We start from the raw sequence: 14,164 nt of genomic DNA on the forward strand, positions 1-14,164 counted from the left end.
CTCAACTCTGCCTGTTTTTCACCAGTTTGTGTCTTTCCCAACAATAAAGAACGGGTCATTTGACCTAATGTATGCTTACGTGAGGGACGCATAAAAAGCCAAACCACTTCCTCCCTAAGGGAAATCTGATCACATTCCAACCCAAATATACATCAAAAGTGCCCACCTCCACCACGCGCTCCTTCTGGAACTGGTCTCCTGAGGCAGAGGATGCCCTCAGGGACTGCCTTGAGTGTGCTGCAGGACAATGAAGGGGCCCATCACTGCACTGCTGACTACCTGAACTTCTGTATGAACATTGGCGCTCCCACTAAAATGGTGCGCTGCTTCCCTGACAACAAGCCCAGGATAACCTGCAATGTAAAACATCTCCTCATCATAAAAAAAGGGCATTCAAAGAGGGGGACCAGGCAGAGCAGAAGCACATACAAGGAGTCAAGTCAAGTCAAGGAAGGAGAGCTGAAGACCATGTTGAAAGAGGCAAAGGAGTCATACAGAAGGAAGGTGGAGCAGAAGCTACAGGAGAACAACATGAGAGAGGTGTGGGATGGTATGAAAACCATCACAGGCTGCAATAAGAGCAGCAGCACTGTTGAGGGGAATGTGGTGAGGGCAAACCATTTTAACCACTTCTACAACAGGTTTGACAACCCTGCCACTGGTGTTAATGCCTGTCTGACACCTATTACTACACCTCCCCCACCAGCTGCTGTTACCTGCTCACTGCATGCCACAACCCCCTGACCCTCTCGACCCCCGGATCCATCCCTTCCCCCTACTCCGACCACAGCCAATTTGCCCCCTCTCCAACTCTCCACAACTACACCCCTTCCCCAGGCGACCACACAGAGCACCCCCCCCCCCCCCCCCTTCCCCCTACCATCACAGCGGATCAGGTCACAGGAGAGATGAGGAGACGGCATCACAGGAAAGCACCCGGCTCTTCTGGAGTGTGTCCAAGACTTCTCAAGGCATGCGCTGTGGAACTGGGTGAGCCTCTGCAGTATCTCTTCTTTTTGTCCTTGTATGCAGCAAAAGTATGTGTTGGCAGTCATTTTGATAAGCTCTTTGCAAAATCAATATTCTCTCTACTCACTCTCTATTAGATAATGTGTGAGGAACAATGTAAATTAATTACACAGAAATATAAATAAACTACACAAATGTCTTCAGACACAAACTACATGAGGGCCTTAAAAATGACATTCATTTTCAAATAGAGAAAAAGAAAAACATGATGATCATAGAGATGCTGCAGGTGACAGACTATCCAGCAGTTTGACTGTGTTTGGGTACATTTACAGATAAAGTTTTACACAAACAACAAAGAAAACTGTTCATTTACAACCTTAAACGCAGTCATTATCATAATCATCATTGTTATGCTTCACAAATTTTCTCCCACTCTTTCCAAATTTTACAAAGAAACACCAAGTTTTCTTATCTTCTCAATGAATGTTAGCAAAAGAAACTCCTTTGATCAGTCTGCTGAATGGCTCAAGTCCAGTGAGTAACGTGTAGTTCAGGCTGTTCTCTGTCCAGACACACCTGTTTATGTCACACTTTCATCAACTGTTCCATCATCAAAGATTCGCTGTACTGAGACTCTTAGTGTTCTGCTGAACTGTGTGTGTGTGTGTGTAAATGTATGTGTGTGTGGTTGTAAATACGTGTGTGTTTGTGTGTAGTATCAGTTTGATAGGCCACATAATGCTGTTAAGCCAGGCTTCTCTGTCTGGGTTTGATCCTCAGGTACAGCTGTGAGAGAGAAAGAGAGAGAGATGAGCTTCATTATAAGCAGTAATACTGTAACACAGTTATATCTTCACATTGATATCTACAAGAATAGATACGAATACCAGTTATGTACCACCCCACACCCCATGCTGTCGCTGGCAGGTGCATCCTCGATAGTAGGCCTTCTACTAGTAGTAGCGTTTGGTGTCTCCCTGGACCAATCTTTTTAACCATTTATCCATTTCTGTGCAGCAACCGGAATGAGCTTCCGCTTCTCTACACAGGGCATCAGCGAGTGGAATTCTGTTGTTGCAGCTAAGGAGTTGTGCCTATGTTTTGACTAACCTACCTGTAGCTATTTTTATAATTCGCCGAACACTACATTGCATACATGAGTGTATTTTTGGCATTGCAACTCGGATATTCAGACTATTTAAAGTGGCATGTCTACTTAAAGGTCAGTTTGAAAATGTAATGGGCTGTTTCACTTTAAAAATGCAAATCAAATGTTTTCCCCCGCGTACCTCCTACGTTCCTTTGCGTACATCTGGGTGTACGCGTACCCGAGTTTGGGAAACAATGCTCTACAGCCATCACACACACAGACAGAGAGACAGACAGACTGACCCCCAGCAGGTTTCGGGGGATGTAGCCCTCCTTGTCCCCACAGCGGGCCCACCACCACTGCGTCTCCTCCTGGTCCTCCCTGCGCAGGATGGTCATGCAGTCCCCCTCCCTGAAGGACAGCTCGTCCTCAGCCTCCACCTCATAGTCCCACAGGCCATACACCACCCCTCTGTTCATGATGCCCATCTTCTCCTGAACACCTGTAAAACACACACACACACACACACACACATTAATACAATCAGGCCATACACCATCCGTTTGTTCATGATGCACAGCTTCTCCTGAACACCTGCAAAACATGCACACACACACAAGCGCACACACACACACACACATACATACACACACTCACACACTCACACACTGACCGTAGAGGAACTGTGAGCACTGGGCGTATCCCTCCTCCATCTCCTCACACACACACAAGCACATACACACACACACACACACACACACACACACACACACACACACACACACACACACACAAACACACAAACACAAACACAAACACAAACACTCACACACACTGACCGTAGAGGAACTGTGAGCACTGGGCGTATCCCTCCTCCATCTCCTCACACTTGTCGGCAGCCGTCTGCACACCTGCACATTATTACAGGAGGCAGCACAGTGCAGAGGGGTCCTGGTGGGGGGGAGAGAGAGAGAGAGAGAGAGAGAGAGAGAGAGAGAGAGAGAAAGAGAGGAAGGAAGGGGAATGAGAGGAAAAGAGAGATAGGTAAGTAAAGAAGGAGAGAGATAGAATGTAGGAGGGAGAGAACAAAAAGAGATTTGAGATGAAAGAATATTGCAACATGTATCAGGGGTGTAGTGGCCAATGGATGTGGAGGAAAACCATCCCCCAACATCTTTCATCCCTCAACAACATTTATTTTATTAAATTTTTTTAAACGGCATCATTGCAAGTGGTGACAACAAGTGCACACATTAAGCAAACCTCTCTAATAATATCTTCTTTTACCTAAAAAAGCTATACTTCTTTTACAGGGTGATCGTAACAACTATCTAACAGTGAGCTATTGCTTCAGGTAGTCCTCACAAGTCGCCAGAAAAATGTGAATTTTAGTTTTCGTAAATATAATGTCAATGACAACAAAGCCGGAAAAAAGATCAGTATTTCTCTGGCATCAGTGTTAGTGCAGAACTGGCCATATCCATCAGTACTTCTCCGTTTTGGAGCAGGAACTCTTCAATAAATCAGATTCTCACCAGCCATCACTGTCGGCCGCGTTAACGTTGACTCCAAACTGCACCAGGAACTTGACAATTTCAGTGTGGTGTCGGTAGTCCTACAAAAGACTTCATTACCCACAATTCCCTTATCACCCAAAGTCTTATCTGCAAGAGAAAGTATTGGCTGAAAACAAGGTGTTAAAAAACGTGACTCACTTTCTCACTATAAACTGCGTTGAAATGATACATTCACTCTCTTTGCGCACTCTCTCTCCACTGGCTTTGGCCAGACTCATCCGTCCTTCCACCGTCACCTGGTGAAGGCCTACTCTCTTTGTTCTCAACGGAAGAGAACAGACAAAGACTCTAAGACTTGTCGTTAGCCAAACACTGCCCGCTAACCGAGACAACGTAAGTTTAACAAAGCAGCTAACATTAGATCTGCCAGTTAACTCTGCAACGGGAGAAACAAAACACAACAGAGACCTCACGGAAACTGCAACATTCCGAGCGATCAAAATCCTCCGATCTAAGCTGCAGTGTAATACCGACGACATCACAGCAAGGACAACTTCTCCATCTCCGGACAGCATCATCTTCTTCTCTGCCTCAGGAACATCGGATGCGCCAACACTTTTCCAAAAGACTGGTAACATCGACTGGGCAGCTAGCTAGCTAGTTCACAACCTGGCTTAGCATAGGACTGTTTACATATGCCATTGTTCATGTATTGTATCTGTTTTGTTTACCGAACATAACTGTTATATACTTTTTTATTGTTACTTGGTAGTTGGCTTCGCCACACCATCCAAGGGAAATCGTTAGGATAGCTTATCAGACACACGAGTCTTGCATGCATTACTAACCATCTCTTTATTCTAACATGGCATCTTAAATCACATACGATTACAAATACATTGGCCTTCATATAGCCACACACGCGAAGCACAATCTCGAATTTCGCGGTGCATAGGCTCGTCCCTTACATACCACACTTGTATGTTCACGAACGTGCATACACATGCACGCGGAACTACGGTAGTCAGGACAAAGGGACACACGCACATACTTTCAGGCGCGCTCCTAAAAGCGCAACACCGAGTTTACAAGCTCGCTCACACACACACTCCCTCTTCCTTACACATACATACTTCTTCAATTCATTAGTTAGATACATTTAGCTAGATTACATATTGTGTGTTATTTTCTTATCATTGTGTAAATAAATACTTTGATTTATATACGCTGGTTTAATTAATGTTATACAAGAATGGACGTTGTCAACCTCTTCTATTCAGAACTCCAATGACCTTCAACCATACTATTAATAAGGTAACTTTGTTGTAGTTATTAATTTAATTATTAATCAGAGTTCCAAATTGATAGTATAATATATTTTATGAGACTGATATATTTAATGAGACTGATTTGTGGATTATCAACTTAATTGATCTGCCTTCGTGTTGAATGGTTGATCCCTGTCCAATCGGGTGAGATTACCAACATATTGTTGCTGTTACAAGGACAGCACCAGTGTGTCTTGGTGGCCCTCGTGAAGTCAATATCACAATTCATACACAATTGCACCCACATTCACCCGGCGCCTGCTCACTGGGTAAGATACCTACCTAATCTGGTACTCCCAAATGAGAATGGTACCCATTTTACCTACATAATATGGCGCCCCTGCGTGAGGATAGTACTGTTGGCAATCATTCATTATTTGTGTAATATTAATGACCGCTTAATTTCAGGCCAAATTCAGAATTTGATATTCTAGTGTTAGACTAGTCTAAAAGTCGTAACACTCACCGCCACTAGTCTGTCATAGGACTAAGCCCTAGCTGTACTTACAAATAAGTGCAAAGCTTTATATATCAAATTGAGCTTACAAGCTATTTGATATTTTATTAGTGAATTATCACTTTTTCCAAACCTTGGAAATCTTAGAACTTGCTATTGCTGCTAGCCATTCAGGTTAAACCTACTCTGTAGGAATTGTGAATTTCTGTCCAGCATTTGAATACCACGTATTCAATGTAACATTGTCAAGCTGTCAGCTGTAACTGTGCTTAATCAAACTGTTTCCCTTATTTTTAATTAATTCACAGCGTGCCACCGGCCCTGTGAAAGAGAGCTTGTACCTGACTGTTACTGCCATGCATTCCAGCCAGTGATCGGAATAGAGACTGAGAGAGAGCCACAGCGAGCTACCGGCCCTGTGAAACACTTGTGTACCTAGCTGTTACCACCACGTGTTCCAGCTTGAATTTAGGTAACTGTGACTGACCCTGACTGTAATAGCTTTGCATCTCAGTTAGTGTACCCAAACTTTTATGCCCACTAGACCCACTAGATGGCGCTGTAGCTACACCTCATTCCAGGAAGCTACTCCTCATAGCGTAGGTAACTACACTTCTAGGTTAGGCTAGTGTACTGTCCAAGTTACACTACAAGGTGTCTGCCACTGCAACACCATAGCCAAGTACCTAAGTTAAATTCATAACCTACCCTATTTTTACATTACTTTAGCTTACCCCTCTAGCTAAACATAACAATGGATAACCCCTGTGTAGATCAGTTTATCTCTTCCGTAGCACAAAGCCTAAAACCCGGCTACCCTGAACTCATTAACAGTTTGAGTTTCAGTGAATGCAGGAAGGAGATAGACTCTCTACTAAATAACAGGTATGATGCGCAGACTGCATCCAAAGACCCATTGTTAATATGCTTGCTACTGAACTTTCACAGGCAAACCAGCCTTGCCTTTCAGAGCAATGCAGCATTAGAAGCGCAGAATGCTAGTCTCCTCCAAGAGGTACAGACAGCTAACAAGAAAGCTATGCGCTACCTAGGAGACCTACACTCAACAGAGTTAGAACTCTGTTCACACAAGGAGGAGCTACTGAAGGTTAGGTCAGAACACCCTGCCCCACCACAGTCGTTCAGCCGATGTGAATCTGGTTACTCTGATTCACACTCCTCCCTTGGTGAAAGGTCTACCCCTCCTTCATTCAGATGGGAACACTTCCCAACTGACCATAAGTCCTTGGGAATGAAGTCAGCTCCTCAACCTCCACTGAGAGACCGAGTTAACAGCCTGACTTCCCATTTGCCCCTAACAGATACAGAAGAAACAGGTAGTTTATTCCCCAGTAGATATACTGCCCATCCTTCTTCTCAGCCTCTGTTAAATAACACTTTCTTCCGTGCCCTTCCCTCCGAAGGCAGGACTAGGTCATGTACAGACTGTTCAGCCTCCTCTCCATACATCCAAGAGAGTGAGTACCGCTGTCCAGCATCTGCCTCTCACCCAGAGAGAAGCACATTAGAATGTGATCGACATGTCCGTTCCCATGCTAGATTAGTCTCGCCTTCTTCAGAAAAGACCTTACACAGTCCCCGTCTAGAAGAGCTTGAGCTCATAGCTAAGGACATTGAAATGTTTGACCCAGGCCACCGTGATCAAAACATTGACGATTACTTTAGGGAACTAGACAATAACATGACTGACCTACCCAATGCAAACCAAAGGGAGAAAATTAAACTTTTGTGGAAGACTAGCTCTAAAGCAGTCCACAAGTTTATTCAGGCACAACCTCCCCGTATCAGAAATGATTACGCCGAGCTCTGTCATGCTTTAAAAGAAGAATACTCTTCTCCTGCTGACGAGATCACATCATTGGTTGCTGCCTCCCAAGTCAAACACACCCGTCGAGAACACCCTAGGGATTTTTATAAACGTTTGAGACATGCATACTTCCAGGGCAAGAATGCACCAGGCTTAGAAGAAAGCTCCACCTTCAAGTCTCTGTTCTTGCGCAACCTGCACCCATGTGTGCGCACTCACGTTTCCCTAATGACGCATGAAGGTAACCCCTCAATGAATGAGATCAGGAAGATGACACAGATGGCTTGGGAAACTGTTGTCAATTCCAAAGAAAGGGGGAAAACAACTGAGCCTACCTGCTCAGGTAACAAAGCGTCTCCCAAATTCACGGCCTCACAAGTTCACCCTCACTACAGATCAAAGGGGGGTGACAAACGGCCTCATAGGGACACTGAGCGTAACCGCCATGTCCATCATCAGCGTCGTAATAGTCATACATCCCCTAGAAGCAGTAGAAGGCCATATTCCGAAATCATGGCCCAGAAACATGACCTGCCCCTAGATTCGACCGACGATGACTACCGGTACACTGACCGACACTCAGACCCTGGCCGCAAGGCTACAGACAGTGATAGTGCCTCTGACTGCCCCTCTGACAATGGCTACCCCGAGCGTAACAGCCCTGAGCCACGAGTCAGCCGACACTACAAGCGCATGAACTCCAGAGTTCGCCACTAAACTGTCTGTTGAGCCAAACAACACAAGCCACCCTGCACTGACAGTAAGACAAATGCTTGCTCAGGGATCTCACTTTTCTTGTAGTTGTATAGGCCAAACTTGGATTTGTTAGCAACAGCAGCAACTTCCATTATTCTGAACTAGTTCATTAAAACTACTGCAGTAGCACACTAGCTTCATACATCGCAGACAAAGCTAGTAATGCACTTGTCCACATCAAACACAAGTTTAGGATATTACCATACTGCCACACAAAACCTTGATACAGCCATTTGAGCTTTAAGTTTTGAGATCAAGATGACACCCTTCCGCAGCAGAACATGCCTGAAGGACAAAAACAGCAAAGGCTGCCAAGACTAGTCAGTCACTAGTCATCTACTAGTCAGTATTGTCATCCAATCTATTGAGTGATTCAACAAACACACTCTTGGATTCTCAAGAAATGGTTTTATCATTGTATCAGGTGCCCCTATCTCTGCGTCTCAGCCTAACAAGTTGACATCACTAACTTTTCCTATTCTCACTAACCCTGATGAGTAGACGACCCACTGGTTTATTTGTTGTATGCTATGTCATTGTCATTACTGTTTATTTTGATTTCATCTTTGTAACTTGATGACTTTGTACCTGCTAAGCCAGAATAGATATTATCAACAAATGCCCAGTACTGATGTTACAACTTTGACTGTCTCACCAATGAACTCTTTCCACACATGGACTATGCACTGTTGTGCTCACTGGATCACACATCCGGTGCTATCAAGTGACCACAGGGGGGATGTCGGTAGTCCTACAAAAGACTTCATTACCCACAATTCCCTTATCACCCAAAGTCTTATCTGCAAGAGAAAGTATTGGCTGAAAACAAGGTGTTAAAAAACGTGACTCACTTTCTCACTATAAACTGCGTTGAAATGATACATTCACTCTCTTTGCGCACTCTCTCTCCACTGGCTTTGGCCAGACTCATCCGTCCTTCCACCGTCACCTGGTGAAGGCCTACTCTCTTTGTTCTCAACGGAAGAGAACAGACAAAGACTCTAAGACTTGTCGTTAGCCAAACACTGCCCGCTAACCGAGACAACGTAAGTTTAACAAAGCAGCTAACATTAGATCTGCCAGTTAACTCTGCAACGGGAGAAACAAAGCACAACAGAGACCTCACGGAAACTGCAACATTCCGAGCGATCAAAATCCTCCGATCTAAGCTGCAGTGTAATACCGACGACATCACAGCAAGGACAACTTCTCCATCTCCGGACAGCATCATCTTCTTCTCTGCCTCAGGAACATCGGATGCGCCAACACTTTTCCAAAAGACTGGTAACATCGACTGGGCAGCTAGCTAGCTAGTTCACAACCTGGCTTAGCATAGGACTGTTTACATATGCCATTGTTCATGTATTGTATCTGTTTTGTTTACCGAACATAACTGTTATATACTTTTTTATTGTTACTTGGTAGTTGGCTTCGCCACACCATCCAAGGGAAATCGTTAGGATAGCTTATCAGACACACGAGTCTTGCATGCATTACTAACCATCTCTTTATTCTAACATGGCATCTTAAATCACATACGATTACAAATACATTGGCCTTCATATAGCCACACACGCGAAGCACAATCTCGAATTTCGCGGTGCATAGGCTCGTCCCTTACATACCACACTTGTATGTTCACGAACGTGCATACACATGCACGCGGAACTACGGTAGTCAGGACAAAGGGACACACGCACATACTTTCAGGCGCGCTCCTAAAAGCGCAACACCGAGTTTACAAGCTCGCTCACACACACACTCCCTCTTCCTTACACATACATACTTCTTCAATTCATTAGTTAGATACATTTAGCTAGATTACATATTGTGTGTTATTTTCTTATCATTGTGTAAATAAATACTTTGATTTATATACGCTGGTTTAATTAATGTTATACAAGAATGGACGTTGTCAACCTCTTCTATTCAGAACTCCAATGACCTTCAACCATACTATTAATAAGGTAACTTTGTTGTAGTTATTAATTTAATTATTAATCAGAGTTCCAAATTGATAGTATAATATATTTTATGAGACTGATATATTTAATGAGACTGATTTGTGGATTATCAACTTAATTGATCTGCCTTCGTGTTGAATGGTTGATCCCTGTCCAATCGGGTGAGATTACCAACATATTGTTGCTGTTACAAGGACAGCACCAGTGTGTCTTGGTGGCCCTCGTGAAGTCAATATCACAATTCATACACAATTGCACCCACATTCACCCGGCGCCTGCTCACTGGGTAAGATACCTACCTAATCTGGTACTCCCAAATGAGAATGGTACCCATTTTACCTACAGTGGCCTGCACACACAGAGTTGTGGAGGGCAGTGATTCCCTCATCATTGGGTAGACTGGGGTCATCCACCTAAACACACACACACACACACACACATGCGGATAAACACATTTAAATAATTTATTTGTCTTCTACACCAAAGTAAAGTATAAAGTTCAACTTACACACATGAACATACACACAGACATTATAGTAACTGCAAAATTGGTCCTGGGTCTTCTAAAGACAAAGTACAAACAGGGTGAAGTGCAACACCAGGTCAACACTGTTAAGTGTGAAGTCTAACCTTGTATATGATCCTCTGCACCAAGGTCATATTGGACAGTGTAAAGTGTATAGTCTCACCTCATAGATGATCCTCTGCACCAGGTCGTACTCTCCCTCCAGTGAGGCGTCCAGCAGCAGAGCCAGGGGGTTGAAGCGCACGCGCATGCCGTGATTAATCCGCTCGGAGCCGTTTTTACGCAAGTTAGTTCGCTTACCCTGCAGGCATGGACATAAGACATTCAGGAAATGTTATTGTGTTCATGTAGGTGTGTTTTTAAGTTGTATGTAAGTATAAACATAACATATATTTATTCGTAATCATGTTGTGAGTTTCTGTATGTATGATTGTATATGTGTGTGTATCTAGGCATGTGTGTGTATGTTCTTTTACCGGTGGAAGGGTCATTTCTCCAGTGATCTCGGGTGGCTGCATGCTGCTCTCATCTGCCTGTCCCTCCTGCTCAGCCTGAGAGGGATACGGGGGTGGTGGGTATGGGGGGTACTCGTCCATGTACCCCGGGGTGGAGGGGCAGGGCTCTAGGTCCCTCTCCTCCTCCAGAGGGGGGGGCAGGTGAGGGTGGAGTGCCCCCACTGACAAGTCGTCGAGGATGGGGGAGCGTGGAGGCAGGGGAGGGGGTGTCAGTTCCTCTTCGTCCTCTTCCCACTCCTCCTGCCTCTGCTCGTCCTCGACTCCCTCAGGGATGGTGCAGGGGCTCTCCGTGGGACGCCTGTCACGTTCAGTGACCGGGGACACACTCAGCCCTGAGCCGTCCTTCATCATCATCATCATCGTCATCATCATGGCTCCATTTCCTCCTCGCCCGTCTTCTAGTGGTGGGACAGAGGATGGCTGGAAGAAGGGTGCCGGTGGGCCGATGACAGCAGTGGTTTCCATGGCAGCCAGCGTGGTCTTCTGGTAGAGGAGTTTCTGGATGTTGGGCCCTGCTGGGCTCTCAGGCTCTGTGATGGAACTCCGCTTCTTCAGGGGTCGTGGGGCGTGGTGGAGCCGTTTCAGTAGCGCCTCTAAGTCGGCATCACTCTGGTGACGGAATGGCTGTGACAGGAAGGGGAGGAGCTTGGTGGGGCTGAGGGGGCGTGGTGCCCTGTCTGTCTCCTGGGTGGGGGCATCACTGCACGATGATGCGGTTGCCGTGGACGACGACGATGATGACAATGTTGACCCAGCCTGATCGACCTCTGTTTCTGAAGTAACAAGGCGGTCGGAGTGGGATCCATCGAGTGGATTGTAGGATTGCTGCTGCCCCCCAGAGGACGGGAGGACTGGCTTTTCATACACTACATCAAGAAGGGAAGAGGCATGAGGACAAGACAATGAAGCGGGAACAGTGAATCAAACACAACTAGAAATGGATACAGAGATAGAAATATAACACAGACAGGCCACACCGTTGGCATGATTTCCAGCTAAATACATTATTGTTGCATTACTGCATGTCAGTATAATGGTAATGGTTTGGTAATTTACACAACATTAACAAAAACCCCACTCATTTTCCGAATGAGCAGAGACTTTGGAAAGGATTTGCACCGATTATGTGTTCACGTTAATGTGATGTGGCACTTTTAGGAATAGGTGTCTTGTCATGTCTGACGAAGGATCAAGATCAAAGTGCTTCTTGTCATCCTCAGCTATGGGAAACTCAAAGATAAGATTAAGATTAAGATATAAGATTTTGGCCATATCGCCCACCCCTAGCTGTGGGTGGTGGTGGCATGAGACACGTATATGCTCATTCCCCCTGCATGTGTAACAAACCCTCCCAAAATGAATGCAGTGCTAATGCTAGTTAGCATAACTTATTTTGCTTGGGTCCCCTTCCTGTTAGCAGTCCACTTTAACTTTATGAATACTTTCACACACAGATGGTCTATTAATGCCATATTGTCACTCTCAGTCAGAACCCAACATGTGACTGAGCATGTGGCATACAGTGAGGAGGATAGCAAAGAGCTGTCTTTTAAGAATCTCATTAAAACCAAACAGTCAAAAAATCCTCAGATGACATGACAAGTCGTCGAGGATAGGGGTGTCAGTTCCTCTTCATCCTCCTCCCTTCCTCCTGCCCCTGGTCCTCCTCAACTCCATGCGGGGCGTTCTGTTGGGGTGCACACACAAATTGGAGCAGACTCCTTACACAGTTACCAATGAATGATTTGATCTGGCCTAGATGTAAGCCAGTTCTCAATACCAGGACCAGGACCAGGACCAGAACCTTATACTGTTCTAGGCCTCACTCCTGCCCCCTTAAACCCTTGTTTCTGATTGGACAACAGCGGTGCCACTCACCTCTGGGGTGCTGGGCAGCGTGCTTTCACCTGTGTTGTTGTGGCCCCTCCCACTGGCGTGCTCTGCTAAGGGGTACATGGAGTGGATGGAGCTGGCAGCTACGATCTGTGGGCGAGGGAGCGGTGGCGTGTTGTTGGCGTTGTAAGAAATGAATTAGGTTTCTTTGTTTCCGATGCAGCAATCTTTATTCCAGTAATGTGCAGTGACGAAGCAGCCTTACTCCGGATTCAGCATGGTAGCACTCAATAACAAGCTTTCACAATTCTAGGCATATATACTGTTTTAAGACCACTCCTAGGCCTCTAATGTAAATGAGCTAGGCTTGTAATGCAAACAGGTCTGGCAACCTTTTGTTGTGGTATACGATAATCTGGTTTCTCTGTCTGAGATGGTTCTCAATGGCCTCCCCCATTCCCATACTATGATTAATTGCAGTCACTCACACCTCAGTTTGCTTCCTGACCCCAGGTGTCTGAGGAAATCCAGTGTGGGACTTTCTCTTTGTGACCATGATAAGATAACCATTTTGGGTATTCTGCTGGTGGTCACAGCAGCTGCTTGATCATGAATCTTACAGTCCACCCCTTGATGCTATGAAGCCATACATAGCATCAAATCAACTTTCTTTCTCAGAGTCACATCTTTCACAGAGTTGTCCAGTGGCGGGTGATGTCCTGCTTTAGGTTGCCCCCTCTGTGGCCATTAGGGAGTCTTACCCGTCATTGGACTCATCACCCTCGCATACACTGGTCATCTCCCAGTCCCAATAGGTAACCTATCAGGGGGTCATTCTGTAATTTGATACTATAAGATAAATATCTTTTATCAGGTTTGGAGAAGCATTTGAGAACCACCACAGCCAAGGAGACAGTCTAAGATAATTGAGCAAAACACAAATGCATCTGACATCCTAAACACAAGTAAACATAAATGTAAATGGTCCTAATTGTTATCAAACATCATAGCATACATCTTCTTTTCATCTTTCCGTGTTTGTTTGTATGTGTGTGTTGAGTGTTTTGTGTGTTCGTTCGGGTAAGGATATGCACACCAGTTGTGGATATGCATATTTGTCCTGGAGAAATCACTTTCTCAAATTTCAGAGAAGACGCTCTCTGAATCTCTCATTGTCTTTCTTGTCCATGCACTCTATTGAGTGTGCCTTTCACCTTTCAGCAGATGAAGCTCTGAAAAGTGTCGAGATCTTTGATTGTTCATTGGGTTGCTTTCTTTATTGTCTTCATCAGTTGTGGTCCATTTCGTTCCATCAGTCAATATCTTAAGGTGAATCTCTGGGCTTGTGGATCTCAGATCCATGTATGGTCTCAGGTCC

General features: G+C 45.1%; 1 protein-coding gene across 1 annotated transcript; it reads right to left on the bottom strand.

The window, feature by feature from the left end:
• Positions 1-1,716: 1,716 nt before the first annotated feature.
• On the bottom strand, positions 1,717-11,958 carry LOC308367565 (apoptosis-stimulating of p53 protein 2-like; the record flags this gene model as incomplete). The annotated part of the gene is made up of 9 exons (XM_080841505.1): positions 1,717-1,758; positions 2,365-2,564; positions 2,736-2,793; positions 2,881-3,013; positions 3,598-3,677; positions 10,272-10,325; positions 10,602-10,739; positions 10,915-11,819; positions 11,931-11,958. 9 exons carry the CDS (start codon positions 11,956-11,958, stop codon positions 1,717-1,719), a joined length of 1,638 nt encoding a protein of 545 aa, XP_080697631.1.
• Between the last annotated feature and the right edge of the window lie 2,206 nt (positions 11,959-14,164).

This window comes from Sprattus sprattus (assembly GCF_963457725.1).
Source record: "Sprattus sprattus genome assembly, chromosome: 1".
NCBI classification, from domain to species: domain Eukaryota; kingdom Metazoa; phylum Chordata; class Actinopteri; order Clupeiformes; family Clupeidae; genus Sprattus; species Sprattus sprattus.